General features: G+C 41.9%; 1 protein-coding gene across 1 annotated transcript in view; it reads right to left on the reverse strand.

Annotated features, from left to right (window-relative positions):
- The window catches only part of LOC124619549 (cadherin-23-like), a 490213-nt gene that overhangs the window by 358446 nt on the left and 114957 nt on the right, over nucleotides 1-16810 (reverse strand). The window contains exons 7-8 of the mRNA XM_047146019.1: nucleotides 15731-15847; nucleotides 8193-8268 (exon numbers count right to left, since the gene is read on the reverse strand). Coding sequence (XP_047001975.1) covers nucleotides 8193-8268; nucleotides 15731-15847 — 193 coding nt within the window. The remainder of the gene's footprint in view (nucleotides 1-8192; nucleotides 8269-15730; nucleotides 15848-16810) is intronic.

Below are 16810 nucleotides of genomic sequence, written 5' to 3' on the forward strand. Positions count from 1 at the left end.
CTCGAGTACAGTGACGTGTATCACTTGTGGAGTAGTGAGTTTAAACGGTCTTCATCAAGCCCCGTAGGCCTTCCTGAACGTGAAGAATCGCTAACGTCAAAACGATCCTGCTTAAAACGAGAAAACCATTTTCTTGCCGTGCTCTGCCTAATGACATTATTCTCTAACAAGGCGCAAATATTTCCGGCTGCCACAGCTGATGTCACCCCTCTTTTGGTTTCAGACAGAAGAATACGTCGGAAATGTTCTGATTTCTCCACTTGGTTCTCTGTTTTCTAGCTTTCACAGCTCCACTCACTATCTCGAAATGACAGAACGACAGTATGTAAACTCTAACAGAAACCGTAAAACAACCGTAATACCAACATGCAAAATAAAAAGACTACGAACTTATGCACCCACCTAATATAATGCTTTCCACACTGTACCATATTAGGTATTTGGAACAATGTAGTGTGTGACGTCGAGGAAAAAATTCAGTGTTTTACCGAAAGTTCTTATTTCGTTGTTGCTTCACAATTATCACCAAAAAGAATATAATGATGTAAAAATGACATTAACTATTACTATAAAGATTCTTTGAACTAACTGTTACACATGAACGTCAAAACCAGAATCGTCTTCTAATCTACCACAAGCAATTTCTTTTGCCTTTGTATTGAACAACAAAGGTATATCAATGATGGATGTATACCAAGTTAAGTCCTATTGATTTCGCTAGTCTTGTCGCAAAATAGTTTATATAAACCACCAATATCTTTGTTCTAGACATCTGAGAGTGGATGGTGGAGAAGTACAGGGTGATTCAAAAAGAATACCACAACTTTAGGAATTTAAAACTCTGCAACGACAAAAGGCAGAGATAAGCACTATCTGTCGGCGAATTAAGGGAGCTGTAAAGTTTCATTTAGTTGTACATTTGTTCGCCATTTCAGCCAATAAAGTTTTTGGTCCCTTTTTCTTCGAAGGTGCTACTGTAACTGGACTACAGTATCTGGTGATGTAAGAGAATTGGCTGTTCCCTCAGCTCGAACAAGAAGCATAACAATTCATATTTCAGCAGGATGGAGCGCCACCACATTGACACTTATCTGTCCGTAACTACCTGAACGTCAACTACCCGAGGCGATGGATCGGCCGCCAGGCAGCCCGTGACAGAGCACGTCATCACTGGCCTCCAAGAAGCCCTGATCTTACCCCCTGCGATTTTTTCTTATGGGGGTATGTTAAGGATATTGTGTTTCGGCCACCTCTCCCAGCCACCATTGATGATTCGAAACGAGAAATAACAGCAGCTATCCAAACTGTTACGCCTGATATGCTACAGAGAGTGTGAAACGAGTTGGAGTATCGGGTTGATATTGCTCGTGTGTCTGGAGGGGGCCATATTGAACATCTCTGAACTTGTTTTTGAGTGAAAAAAAACCTTTTTAAATACTCTTTGTAATGATGTATAACAGAAGGTTATATTATGTTTCTTTCATTAAATACACATTTTTAAAGTTGTGGTATTCTTTTTGAATCACCCTGTATTTCAGCTCATGGTTAAGGGAAGAGTTCCATAATGGTCCATCTGCGTTTCTAAAGAGACTTTTGCTCTTTTACATCTTGCTGGAACCTCTAGAATGCAACTGCCTATATACATCAGTATGAGGGTTTCCCACAGCTTCGTATTTTTATATGAAAAATCGCTTTATTTCACTTATGTGATCTAGATGTCGTAGGCCTTTACATAGAAGTCTTACGTCTATCGTTCTCCAGTCTTTACCGGGTATTTTTACATTCCTCTTTTGTTACAACTGTTGCCTTTTTCTTAGAAGTTTCTCTATTCTTCAGGAAATGCGATCAGCGTGTAAGAAATAGAAATAATTATTAATATTAGTACTTTGCAATGTTATTACAAGGTATCACAAAAGCACAAACTGATGCCAACAGCTGCTTTGCGCGGGAACGTCTGGCCGTGAATGGAATGGAAACCACATGAGTTGAATCAGCGTCTGCTATTGACCATAATGGACTAGTTCCCTTTTACACGAAATGTCCATGTGGAGAGGTTCGTGCTTATTCTGAACCATGTATGTTCACAGCCTTTTATCTTGCCACATGTTCGATTTTACTTAAATTGTGTTATATACTTAGATTCTGCTGATCCTGTATGTACCGTTCCATTATGTATGTCATTTATTTTAAATTGTAGATATGTTTCGATTTGTGTGTCACCTACTCATTTTTTTATTATTATTTGATTTTTCCCCCCCCCCCCCATGCCACATGTGGCCAAGTGGTAGGTGGGCAGGGTGGGGACTGTCAGGGGTACAGCAACCCGCTTTTCAGCCAAATGACAACAACCACTAACTGGGAAGAAAAACAAGAAAGGTGAGAACAGAATGAAAGTTTTCATGTATTCAAGAGATTTGACTTCTTGCACTTGTAGCTAAAAAAAAGAAGCTCTTTCCTCTCACTAGAAACTTGAAGCCCTTCGATAGAAAGTCTGTTGTCAAAGGGGAAAGATTGACTGGTGAGGAGGGTAGGAAGGTGGTGGTACAATGATGGAGGAGTGGAGCATAATATCGATTGAGTAGAAGTGGCTGTTGGGACAAAAGAGGCGGTGGAGTTGAGGGGGTACTGATGAGGATGAAAGTTATTGGGAAAAAGGGGCAGAGAAAGACAGGCAGACAGGGAAAAAAGGGGGTAAGGAAATATGAGGAGGGGAGGCAGAGATAGCCCTGATGAGGCGGAATGGGTGGGGTAGACTTAGGATGGGTAAATGTTGCGGCAGAGTCCATGATCTGAGAAGGGAAGGAGGCTGGAGTTTCTTTGGGAGAGAATGTTGAGGGTGTGTAGGTGTAGTGTTGGTGGGATTTGTTGGTAAAGGCATGGCAGCACGCAAGGATTGGAAAGTAGAGGGGAGATTTTAGGATTATTAAAGTTTGCAGAGGGGGCAGATTGCTGAGAAGTGTTCAATGTGAGTGAGGAGAGGCAGGAATTTGATGAACTGGTAAATGACCCTTGCGGAGTGCATGTTGGAGGGACTTGGGTGGGACACAGATCAATGTAACTTTTGCATAGCAAAAGATGGGTCAGCTCAAGTTTTGTAGTTATGGAGGCGTTTTCGTGTTATGCGTCAATGGGAAGAGGAATCGCTGGCAGTTGGTGAAAATAAGCTGTGTTTGGTCAAGGCCACCACGCGGCCGTGGCGTACGTCCTACCAGTCGTGCAGGCGGGATGAGGTTCTCCTCACTCGCCTCCGCATCGGGCACAGTCCTTTAACGCATGGTTTTTTGCTCCGGCGGGAGGACCCCCCAATCTGCAGTGCTTGTGGCGTCCAGATTACTGTCCGCCACATTTTACTTGACTGTCCTTTATTCTCTGACCAGAGGGTGGTGGTTTCCTTGCCACCGGATTTGCCCTCTATTTTGCAAGACGACGCAACGACTGTGGTTAAGGTCTTACGGTTTTGTGTCCTGTCCAATTTGTTGCCTCGGATTTTAAGGAGAGGATTTTAATGTGCTGCTGGGTGACTGGCTCACCCAGGTTTTAGGTAAGAGGTCCGCCAGTCACGATTACCTACTTGTTTCACTTCTATTTCTGTTCTCTTTTCCTTGTGTTTCCTTTCCTTTTTAGTGCGTTTCTTTTCCTCTTGTTTTGCCTCTGTATGTGAGGATTTGGAACTGCGTCAGGCCTGTGTCTTTTAGCCGTTCTCCTTGTTTGCTGTCCGTCTTCGTCCCTTCACCGCATGTGCTCCTGTTTCTATGTGTTTGGGCGCTGGTGACCACGCTGTTTAGCGCCCGAAAACCTCAAACCACACACGCACACACACACACACACACACACACACACACACACACAGAGTGAAGAGTGCAATGCTCAAGTTCTGTCAGTTAGTAGTTTTGGCCTATTTGGGCTTTCCATTGGATGGTTAGTAGGTGAGGTTTCCACAGTAGTCGGCAGTCGATTTTTAGTCCAAGTTATTTTAGTGTATTAGTTAGCTGGATAGGATGGTCATACATGGTGAGGTAGAGCTCGTGGAGATGGAAGTTGTGAATGGTGTGTCCTACGATTATAGCCTGGTTTTTTTGGAAGGGTTGACCTTGAGGATCCATTAGTTACATCAGGTGGTAAAGTGGTTGAGGTGGATTTGGAGGGATCTTTGATAATTCTGGAATTTAGGACAGAGAGCAAGGAAAGTGTTGTTATCAATATAGTGAAGGTGGTGGACTGGTGGGAGTGGTTTAGGCGTTTCGAGGAGCTAGAGGGGAACAAAGAGGACAGGGCCTTGGGTCACACCTGCTGTGGAACAGATGGTGCAGGAATTGGTGTTGTTAATGGAGACAAAGGATGGGCGATAAGAGAGAAAGGATACATTCAGATGGACATAATTAAGTAGAAGTGCGTAAGTCTAGAGTTTGAAAAGGAGACTGGGATGCCATACACGATCGTAGGCTTTCTCTAGATCGACTGAGACAAACATAACAGATTTTCAGGTGTTTAGTTGGTGGTATAGTAGATGGGTGAGGGTTAGGAGCTGGTCATCATCAGAAGAGAATGTCAGACAAAAGCCGCACTGGTTAAAAGGAAGGAGGTGATGTTTTTTCAGGTGTTGAGAATGCTTCAGAAGAGGAGGAATTCGAAGACCTTGCTAAACACTGAGGTGAAGTATATGGGGCGGTAGGAGGAGGTATCAATAGAGGATTTGTGCGGTTTGAGGAAAAGTAGGATTTTTGTAGGGGTGTAAGGGGTAATGCCATCCTCACCTGCTTGTGGTGCACCCTGCTTTAGACTGACTAAGATCTGGCGACCAAGTGGTTCTCGTGATAAGGGGTCTCCCCCTCTCTCTTGGCAATAGCAGACTGAGATTGGGGCATTCTTTTGCCCTAGAATTGGGAAACTAGTTCGAAAGACGGAGGAACCATGAAGATGGTCAACGGCCTAAGAATGTAGAACATACCGGACAACGACTACATGAAAGACCTTCTGGCATGTCCTAGTAATCATCATGGCAATACCTATGGAGAAATTAGCTTCTGGAGTAAGTTCCTCAATCAGATCTTTGGGAGTAACACTAATGCATACAGACACGAAGAAACTCAAATGCCAAGAAAAAATAAAAGTGGCAATCTGGAATGTAAAATCAGTGAGTCAAGGAAGGAAAATACATAACACAATTCGAGAAATAGATAGCATGGGCACAGAGATACTTGGAGTTAGCGGGATGCGATGGCCAAACATAGGAGATATTTACACAAATGGACACAGAGTACTATACTCAGGAAGAGCAGATGGCAAGCACCAACTTGGAGTCACTGTAATACTAGCAGAGAAACCAGCAATGTCTGAAAAATCTCATACCTGTATCAGTCTGTATAATGTTATTGCAGCCAAGTGGTAGCCCTAGTGATGTAAATATAATACAAGTGTATGCCCCTTCAACGGACAAAAAGGATAAAGAGACGGAAGAATTTTATGATAATATAAATGGAATTTTGAGGAAATTTAACAATATGAGTTAACAGTTGTGCTGGGAGATTGTAATTCGAAAGTGGGGGAAGGTAGAGCACCAGACATGGTGGGACCATTTAGATTAGGAGAGAAGAATTCCAGAGGGGATAATCTTGAAAGTTTTGGGGTGTCAAATGATCTAGTGATCATGAATGCCTGGTTTAAACTTTCACGTAGTAGACTGTACACATCCAAGTCTCCAATGGACAGCCCTGGGAAATGTGTGAGAAACCAGACTGATTTCTTACTAGTAAATAAAGGTTTCAGGAATAGATGTAAATCAGGAAAAACATTACCAGGAGATGTAAACTCTGATCACACACCACTTGTAGGGGTTTTTAAAGTCAGAATGAAGAGAGTGAAGAGAAAGAAAAAGCAAATCTGCAGTTTGAGGAAAATGAAAGACCTGATACTAAAACGGAATATACAAACGGAACTCAACTTAGCTATTAATAGAGAAGACATTCCAAGCAATGTCAGTTTGGCAAAAAGACAAAAGATAAGGTACATGAAACCAGCGATGAAGGAGAGGAAGTCATGGATGACGGATGCGGTACTGAGTCTAATGGAAGGAAGAAATAGGAGAAACCCAAGTGAATGCAGGAAGATAAATAAGGCAATCAGAAGAAAAATGAGGGAAGCACAAGAAAATTAAAAAGTGGAGCAGTGCAAGGAAACAGAGTTTTATCAAAGTAAATATGATAGTTGCAATGTACACAAGGAAGTCAAATAAATAACAGGGAAATACAGGGAAAGAATGTTTTGACGAAGGTCGCATATTACTTTTTTCAGTGCTTTCTTTTTCTTTATGAGATGATGTGTTAGAGTATGTGTCTTATGTGTGGTTAGTTTAGATACTTTTGAGTGCTGGGGTTACACATTAGGCAGGGGAATCTGTTATCTTGATTTATCCTTAAAATACCTACTTCTCTTATGCATGACAACAGGTATTTAAACATGTGTGACCCAAGGTCCAACCTCCACATTGCACCAATCTCCCCCCCCCCCCCCCCCAACCCTGGTAAGGTGTAGTTCATGCCTAGTGTAATCCTGTCTACTGACGCACAGTGTTGGCTTCCATCAGTGTCATTCCTATCACTTCACTCATCGCTCGATTTGTTTCGAAAACGCTCATGGCCTGGTATGGCGCCCCTACGCTTCCAATCCATTGAGGGCCTACACCTCGCCCATGGCTACTACCCAACAGCAGAACTTCCTTCTTCCTAACATTCCTAGGCTTCCTCATCTCGGTTGAAGTTTGCTCCACATTTCCCGCTCCTAGTCCTACCTTGGGCTCTTCCCCACTTAATCCTGGCGGTGGTGGATACCTGTTTTTAGTGTCGATGATTATTAGATCACGTTCTCTTTTCCCTCACTTCCTACCGACTACAGTTCCCAACTACCCTCCTCTGGTCTATCTCCATTGTACTTCCGGAAATTGTGTCTAAAGGACAGAGATTTTCTCTTCCTGCTCCTTGATCAATATGTTCCTGCTGCATACTCTGCAGTTCTAGGAGAGAGCCTCTTATATTTTCTCAATGTTTATCCACTACATCCCTCACCCACTCCCTACAGAAAATGGTTCCTACAAGTTTGTTAACAATTCCCCCTACTCACCAACATATAACAGCACCCACATTTCCCACTCTTGGACAGTTTCTAAAGATGAATTAAGTTTAACCTTAGAGAATGGTTGAAATGGCTCTGAGCACTGTGGGATTTAACATCTGAGGTCATCAGTCCCCTAGAACTTAGAAGTACTTAAGCCTAACTAACCTAAGGACATCACACACATCCATGCCCGAGGCAGGGTTCGAACCTGCCACCGAAGCGGTCTCGTGGTTCCAGACTGAAGCGCCTAGAACCGCTCAGCCACACCGGCCGGCCCTTAGAGAATGCATTAGTTCATGAATGACACGAGTTTGGCTGTCTGTAAACAAAAACGACGCTAAAATATTTTGAACATATGCAGCTGTTTTCGTATCGATTTATGGGTTTAACGACATAAGAATAAGTTAAGAGTTGCTTTTTTTTAAAGAGAATTCGCGTTACAAAGATATTTTGGCTAGGTTTTTAAACGTTTAGAGGTAGGAAAATTTAGGTCTAGATCGTTTCTTCCCAACTAGGAAATAATTCGAAATGTTTTCAGAAATACGATTTAGAAATGCTCAATTCCACTTCGATGATAAGAGTGGGCACTATTGAAACTAGCAATTTCTAAGTTATTCAATCTACCCCTTAAGACTTCGTCACATTTAAAAAGTTTCTAATCTATTATTGTCTGAACTGTTTCTGCTCTATTATTGTCCGCGCTATCCAGGTCTCTCTTGTTTTCAATGGTACACTCCAGACGAATATCCTTACAAGATGCTCATAACACTTAAATTTATATTCGGTGCTAACAAACATACAATTTCTATAAACGCTTATCAAGCTGTTAACAGTACGTATTTTACATTCTCTTTAGTTCGACCATGATGAGTTATTTTGCTGTCAAAAAGGAAAACTCATCTACTACTAGCATTACTACCTCGCACTGGGTGACTGATGACTGGAGAACGGCATTAGACCATCACCACCAAAGCCAAAATTGTTCCATTATCACGATATTTTACGATGTAAGAAATTGAAGATATTTCTTTCTGTTCATCCCTTGTGGTTTTAAGTGGATGTAAAATTTGTTATTCACTTACCATTCTTCGCCTCCAGCTTGTAAGAGATATCGGCGTTAATACTGATGTCACCGTCGTGTGCTACCACAGTCGCTGTCTGGAACATCAACAAATCGTATTATTAATCGAATGACTTGTAAACTGAGATTTAACATTAGCTGAGAGCTATACCATATGAAACCTATTGTTTTTATATGTAGGGTAACCTAGTGTTGAACTGTAATATTTTGAGGTCTACAAGCCAAAAAATAAAAATCTGTAAGAGTCTGAGACGCTCTCCTAACCGATGACCACGCTGTCTGGTCTCCTTCCCCAAAACCAACCAACCAACCAACCAACCGCTCTCCTACGAAATGATTGTATTTCACAATCTTCGTGTTTGACGTCCCTGAAAATCTGTGGCCAAGGTGACAATCTCGATCCAGTAACTTCGGTCTTGAATCTTTGCGAAGCAATTATCTTTGAACAGTTCCTATCGTAGCCTTCCATGATCGCATCACGTTCGAAATTTGCCCCCGACATGTAAGGGTTTAGCAAACGCATTTCGGTGTTACTACTTATTATATTATATTCTAAGTAGCGATGACATTTTCACTCTACAACGGAGTGTACGCTGATATGAAACTTCCTGGCAGATTAAAACTGTGTGCCGGACCGAGACTCGAACTCGGCACCTTTGCCTTTCGCGGGCAAGTGCTCTACCAACTGAGCTACCCAAGCACGACTCACGCCCCGTCCTCACAGCTTTACTTCTGCCAGTACCTCGTCTCCTACCTTCCAAACTTTACAGAAGCTCTCCTGCGAACCTTGCAGAACTAGCACTCCTGAAAGAAAGGATATTGCGGAGACATGGCTAAGCCACAGCCTGGGGGATATTTCTAGAATGAAATTTTCACTCTGCAGCGGAGTGTGCGTTGATATGAGGCAAAGGTCGTGAGTTCGAGTCTCGGTCCGGCACACAGTTTTAATCTGCCTGCGCTGGTGTACTCAACGACGAACCTGGGAGCACGAAACGTCATTTTTTCGGATGAATCCAGGTTCTGTTTACTGTATTATAATGGTCGCATCTGTGTTTGGCGGCATCGCGGTGCACGCACATTGGAAGCGTGTATTCGTCATCACCACACTGGCGTATCACCCGGCGTGATGGTATGGGGTGCCATTGGTTACACGTCTCGGTCACCTCTTGTTCGAATTTGACGGCACTTTGAACAGTGGACGTTACATTTCAGATGTGTTACGACTAGTGGCTCTACCGTTCATTCGATCCCTCCGAAGAAGAATGATGCACGACTGCATGTTGCAGGTCCTGTACGGGCCTTTCTGGATACAGAAAATGTTCGACTGCTGCCCTGGCCAGCACATTCTCCACATCTCTCACCAATTGAAAACGTCTGGTCAATGATGGCCGAGCAACTGACTCGTCACAATACGGCAGTCACTACTCTTGATGAACTGTGGTATCGTGTTGAAGGTGCATGGGCAGCTGTACCTGTACACGCCATCCAAGCTCTCTTTGACTCAATGCCCAGGCGTATCAAGGCCGTTATTACGGCCAGAGATGGTTGTTCTGGGTACTGATTTCTCAGGATCTATGCACCCAAATTGCGTGAAAATGTAATCACATGACAGTTCTAGTATAAAATATTTGTCCAATGAATACTCATTTATCATCTGCATTTCTTCTTGATGTGTCAATTTTAATGGCCAGTAGTGTACTAATATCTGAGTATCCTGTATGTGAAAAACGACTGAAAATAAGTGATTGTTGGTGTTGCTTAATTCTGAATGCAACAAGATGTATAGAAATACTGTGGGTTTCATTGAAATCACGGGAGGTAGTTAGTATTGCATTTATGAAAACCGCCATAATGTTTGATTTGTTTTAATTCAAAGTGTTTGTGCTTTAAAGATTAACTGCATTAAATTCTGTTAGTGAAAATTATTGGTTGTATAAATGGCAATAAGACAGCACGTTGTCTTGAGGTTAGTTAGAGTGTAAATGCAATTAAAGTCATACTTAAGAACCTGTATGAAAAATCACTGGCATTAACTGTTTAAAAATCCATGCAAGGCGAGTGAAATTTGTGGAAAAGTAAAACCTAAATTTGCATCTACCAAATATTCTCCGAAAAGTGTGTTTAGTTGGTTTTAGTGTATTGGTCAGTTTTACTAATTGCATTATGAAGTAATTCCAGAGTTTTGTGTGCTTTGTGTAGTAAAAATTGGAATGACAGTTTGAGGGCCCCACCTAAGTCTTTGCCTATGAAAGATAAACTTAGATTAATTGCTTTTATTCATAAAAAGAGAAACCATATTGCTTCGTAGTGAGTGTAAAAATCCTATTGCCAATGACTTTTAATTATCATTGTACTATATCAAAAGTAACTAACGAAACAGGACTATATCCATGTCCATTTTTGGTTTAGTAGTGTCTTTCACAAAATTTGATCATGAGATAATTTATATATAACGAAGCATTACTGTGGAGAAGAGATAAAGTGTCAGTAGTTCTTGTGAGAGCTTGCACATTCTATTTATGACTGCTAGTATTCGCTGTATCACTTGTCTTATTATTGCAGAGTTTCATTGCACTTCTCTGGGAAAGAAGTAATGGTAGCTTTCCTTTACCAAAACTTAATACAGATTCTTTAAAAGTAATGTTTCATATTACTATGCCTAATTAGATCGGAGACCGTATTTTATTTCATTTTAGTAAACTTGGTTACTTAAGAAATTTTCCAAATTTCAATCTTTAGGTTCTGCAAGAGTTATCACACTACTAGCTTAACAGCTCATGCATCAAAGGTACTTACAAGAAAAATGTACAGAAGAGTGGAAAAGAAAATTGAGGCTGTGTTAGATGACTATCAGTTTGGCTTTAGGAAAGATAAAGTTACCAGAGAGGTAATTCTGACGTTGCAATTGATAATGGAAGCAAGACCAAAAAAAAAATCAAGACACGCTCGTAAGATTGGTCGACCTGGGTAAATCATTTGACAATGTAAAATGGTGCAAGATGTTCGAAATTCTCAGAAAAAAGGGTAAGCTATAGGGAAAGACGGGTAATACATAATATGTACAAGAACCAAGAGGGAACAATAAGAGTGAAAGACCAAACGAAGCGCTGAGATTAAATACGGTGTAAGACAGGGATGTAGTCCTTAACTAATACTGTTGAATCTATACAGCGAAGAAGCAAAGACATAAGTAAAAGAAAGGTTGAAGAAAGGAACTAAAATTCAAGGTGAAAAGACATCAGTGCTAAAATTCGCTGGTGACGTTTCTATCCTAGGTAGAAGTGAAGAGCTACAGGACGTGCTTAATGGAATGAATAGTCTAATGAGTATAGAACACGGTCTGAGAGTAAATCGAAGAAAGACGAGAATGATGAGAAGCAGCAGAAATGGGAACAACGAGGAACCCAATGGCAGGATTGGTGGTAACGAAGGCAGCGAAATAACCTATGGCGGTCGGAGCAAGGCGGACGTAAAAAGCTGAATAGCACTGGCCAAGAGAAGTCTACTACTACCAAACATAAGCCTCAATATGAGGAAGAAATTTCTGAGAATGTACGCTTGGAACACAGCATCGTATGATAGTGAAACATGAACTGTGGGAATACCAGAAGAGAATCTAAGCATTTGAGATGTGATGCTAAGGAAGAATAATGAAAATTAGGTGGATTGTTAAGGTAAGGGATGGGGATGTTCTCCGAAGAATCGGCGAGGGAAACAGTAGGTGGAGAAGGGACGGAATGGTAGGACACGTGTTAAGACGTCAGGGAATAACTTCCATGGTACTAGAGCGAGCAGTAAAAGGTAGAAACTGAGGAGAAAGACAAAGATTGGAACACATCCAGCAAATAATTGAGGACGTAGGTTGCAAGTGCTACTTTGAGATGAAGAGGCTGGCACAGGAGAGGAATTCGCAGCGGGCCATAAGACGTCACTGAGCGGGACTAAGCTGATAGGAGTCGCCCAACTTGCCTTTCGCGCAATCGTCACTCAGGCCCTGTTTGGAACGTTCCAGGGGTGCCATTGCATCTCAGTACGAAAGCTCGAGTGTTTCATTCTAAGCAACGCGGCTTGTGAAACGAGAAGATTTTGTTGATGGAGACATAGTACTACAAAGACTGCATCACTCAATGAAGAATGTTCTCAAAATTTATGAGACTGATGCATAAGTTCGTGGTGTTTCTGTTTTGGATGTTATTGTTGCTATGGGTTTATTTACCGATTGTCATTTTTTACTTGTAGTTCACTGTTGATATTTGAGTTTACATACTGTCATTTTGTTATATGGAGCTAGTGAGCGGAACTGTGGATGCTAGAAAATGGAGTGCTGTGACAAACCTTTTGTATTTCCTTTATGTTTTCGTCTTCTTTAAAGGTAAAGAGAGAAGATGAAGCGGTAGCTCATCACAGAGCCTATGCCTACCATCATGTGTTTTTTGACTTTCAGTTGTTAAAAAACAGAGGATTTTTTCTGGTACCAGTAGGAGGAAGGAAGGATTCGCGCTCAGCTAGTGAACGAGTGAGAAGCACGCCATTTTAGCGAGTAATTGTAGACCGCCATTTTGGGGTCGCTATGAATAAGTGAGGAGTATGTATTTCATATGTGCACCGTTTAGAAAAATACACTATTGTTTTATTAACAGAAAGGTCGTGTGAGTTGTTATTTCAAATAGTACAATAATTACAAGAACTGAAGCCCACCTGTGTACTTTGGAAAATCACGAAGATCCGATAAGCTTAATGGGATCACGGTCAAGACTTCAAAGGTGAACACGGCGACCAAACGTAACATTATAAAGAATGGTAAGCACAAATCTACAGCGGGGAAAGAAACTACTTCGCCCTGCCAAATAATATGAACTAATACGAACTTATTTCCAGGCATAGCTCAGCTTATTGTGCTTGTCATTCATGCCGAAAAATTAATCTCATTAATTCAATACATTTTAAAAAGCCACGCATTTTATTATCATCTATTCCATTATTTTATTATATTATAGTGCCTAGTCAAGAAACTCTAACATATTCGACATATTCTTCTGTTTGAGTTCAATAGAGGCTTGAGAGCAGCGGAGGGAGCCAGAAACATTTGTGCCGTGTATGGGGATAATGCCATTGCACAGAGCACAGCAAGAAAATGGTTTTCTCCTTTGAAGGAGAATCGTTTTGACATCAGTGACTCTCCACGTTCAGGAGGGCCTTCAGGATTTGATGAAGATCATTTAAACGCATTAGTCCACAATGACCCACGTCAGTATGCTCGAGAACTAGCAAATGTGACGAACTGTGGTCACTCACCCCCGTGCGACGTCTGAATGCAATGGAGAAGGTTAAAAAATGGGGTGTTTGGGTACCGCTTGCTCTAAGCCAAAATCACAAAAATCAGCGGGTGGCGTATGTGCATCTCGGCTTGCTCGTCATCAATTGTCGCGTGAAGAACACTAGCCATTCCTATCCTGTATAGCTACTAGTGGTGACAAATGGTGGCTTTATGCTAACATAAGGAAAAGAAAGGAATTTTTGAGCCCAAACCAAGCAGCAACTCTCCATAAAAAGACTTGCTCACGCCAACAAAAAAAATCATGCATCTGGTGGAACAGCGACTGTGTGATGTACTAGAGATTGCTTCCCCGAGGCGCAAGCATCACTGAAGACATTTAATGACAAAAACTAAGACGTCTTTCGGACCCAATCCAAAATTAATGACCAGGAAGGCTGCGTGAATTGATGCTGTTGTTGTTGTGGTCTTCAGTCCTGAGACTGGTTTGATGCAGCTCTCCATGCTACTCTATCCTGTGCAAGCTTCTTCATCTCCCAGTACTTACTGCAACCTACATCCTTCTGAATCTGCTTAGTGTATTCATTTCTTGGGCTCCCTCTACGATTTTTACCCTCCACGCTGCCCTCCAATGCTTAATTTGTGATCCCTTGATGCCTCGGAACATGTCCTACCAACCGGTCCCATCTTCTTGTCAAGTTGTGCCACAAACTCCTCTTCTCCCCAATTCTATTCAATACCTCCTCATTAGTTATGTGATCTAACCATCTGCCAGCCAGAATGGCCGAGCGGTTCTAGGCGCTACAGTCTGGAACCGCGAGACCGCTACGGTCGCAGGTTCGAATACTGCCTCGGGCGTGGATGTTTGTGATGTCCTCAGGTTAGTTAATTTTAAGTAGTTCTAAGTCTTAGGGGACTGATGACCTCAGAAGTCCCATAGTGCTCAGAGAAGTTTGAACAATTTTTTCTACCCATCTAATCTTCAGCATTCTTCTGTAGCACCACATTTCGAAAGCTTGTATTCTCTTCTTGTCCAAACTATTTATCGTCTAGTTTCAGTCCATACATATACTTACAGAAACGACTTCCTGACACTTAAATCTATACTCGATGTTAACAATTTTCTCTTCTTCAGAAACGCTTTCCTTGCCATTGTCAGTCTACATTTTATATCCTCTCTACTTCGAACATCATCAGTTATTTTGTTCCCCAAATAGAAAAATTCATCTATTACTTTGTATCATTTCCTAATTTAATTCCCTCAGCAACACCCGATTTAATTCAACTACATTCCATTATCCTCGCTTTGCTTTAGTTGATGTTCATCTGATATCCTCCTTTCAAGACACTCTCCATTCCGTTCAACTGCTCTTCCAAGTCCTTTGCTGTCTCTGACAGAATTACAACGTCATCTGCGAACCTCAAAGTTTTTATTTCTTCTCCATGGATTTTAATTCCTACTCCGAATTTTTCTTTTGTTTCCTTTACTGCTTGCTCAATATATAGATTGAGTAACATCGGAGAGAGGCTACAACCCTGTTTGACTCCCTTCCCAACCACTGCTTCCCTTTCACGCCCCTCGACTCTTATAACTGCTATCTGGTTTCTGTACAAATTGTAAATATCCTTTCACTCCCTGTATTTTACCCCTGTCACCTTCAGAATTTGAAAGAGAGTGTTCCAGTCAACATTATGCTACTTCACGATAACGCCGGCCCTTATCCTGCTAGGATAACAAAGAACACTGCATAGGAGTTGGGAAGTCATTCTGCACCCACCTTAGTCACCTGGTCTTGCACCCTCAGATTTTCACCTTTTCGGCACTCAAACGAAGAACCTTCAAGGAACTTACTTTTACGGATGAATTTGCGCACCGAACATGGCTCGGCGAGTTATTCGTCTTAAAACCACGTGTTTTATACAGTTGCGGAATGGAAAAGTTACACAAGCGTTGGCAGACTGTTGTAAATAGTGAAGGAGAATGTATTACTGATGATTTAAGTCTCTGTTATGTGTATCTGTTGTGTTATTAAATCTATGGAAAAACCCTACGAACTTATGCACTAACCTTATTCTTACACGTCAAAACTTCAAATCGTGATAATTATATTATTCAATTTGACACTAAGAGCGGCTCCCCATTTCCAGAACGATGTGTGAAAGTAAACAGTGACTAATTGGTCGTGATGAAAACAGGATCATGTGAGGGCGAATAGATCAGGTGGAAAGATATAGCTAATTACTAAATCTAGTGATTTACTTACTTGAGGGTCTTTCTCATTGATGCTCATAGACGGCAGAAAACTATCCCACACTGGAGGTGTATCAGGGAGGTCGATCACGTCCACAACATACGATATCGTCGTTTCATTGACTCCATCCTGGAAAAAACAATGACCAGCTCAGTTTTCTTACGGAAGAGACTCTCTAGTCTACTGAACGCAAACGCTGCAGTTAACTGCATTCTTCCACAAATGCCATCGTTCTTACTTTATGTAAAGGTGACTGAGTTGTATGGCAACAAACACCATTCCTGCGTTATTGTCAACTAAATATTTACCACCTAACTTCATTGTAAAAGTCGGACAACAGTGATGTATGAAAGTAAACGACATCAGTTATATGTAATTTAGGCACACACTATCTCGAGAACCTGAGATATCTTATACGTAAAAAAATAACTTAAAATACACTATCTCATCAAAAGTACCCAGAACCCAATTAGTGAACGTTATTATGGTGTAGGTCCACCCTTCGCCTTTGCGATGACTTGGGGAGTGTTGGGGACAATTATTTCAGTGACGCGTTTGAATGTCGGTGGAGGAATGGAAGCCCAGAATATCTCATGAACTGAAACCAGGGAAGGTAGCGGTGGTCTCGATTTATCTGTTTTGCTACTCAGACAGAATCCGATGATTAGTCCACTTTCGAAGTCACTGGCCTCTGCTGACCGCAACCACACTTCTACTGACCACGCAGTACTACCGCCTCCTCTCATTCTGGCGGGGGAGACGTGAGGACAGTTCCTGCTCCTCCAATATTTTGGAGAGGCACAGTGATGTCAGGGTGGCTTCAGGGTGTGGTAAGTCATCGGGTATGACTTCAGGTCGCAGCTGGTAATGGTACAGGACAGTACGTCATGGGCACGGGATGTATTGCCTCTCGTTCAACCCTATCATGGTGCTATTTTCCAGCAGAACAACGCTCGCCCACACGTGGCACCTCTCTCTACAGAACTCTTACCGACAGGCTCCGTGCATGCATACAGGTCAGAGGAGGTGTGACGTCATGCCAGTAAGTGGTATCATACTGCGAAGTTCCTTGTAAACTTATTTCGAAGTTGT

Source organism: Schistocerca americana, chromosome 6 (genome assembly GCF_021461395.2).
Source record: "Schistocerca americana isolate TAMUIC-IGC-003095 chromosome 6, iqSchAmer2.1, whole genome shotgun sequence".
Classification (NCBI taxonomy): Eukaryota; Metazoa; Arthropoda; class Insecta; order Orthoptera; family Acrididae; genus Schistocerca; species Schistocerca americana.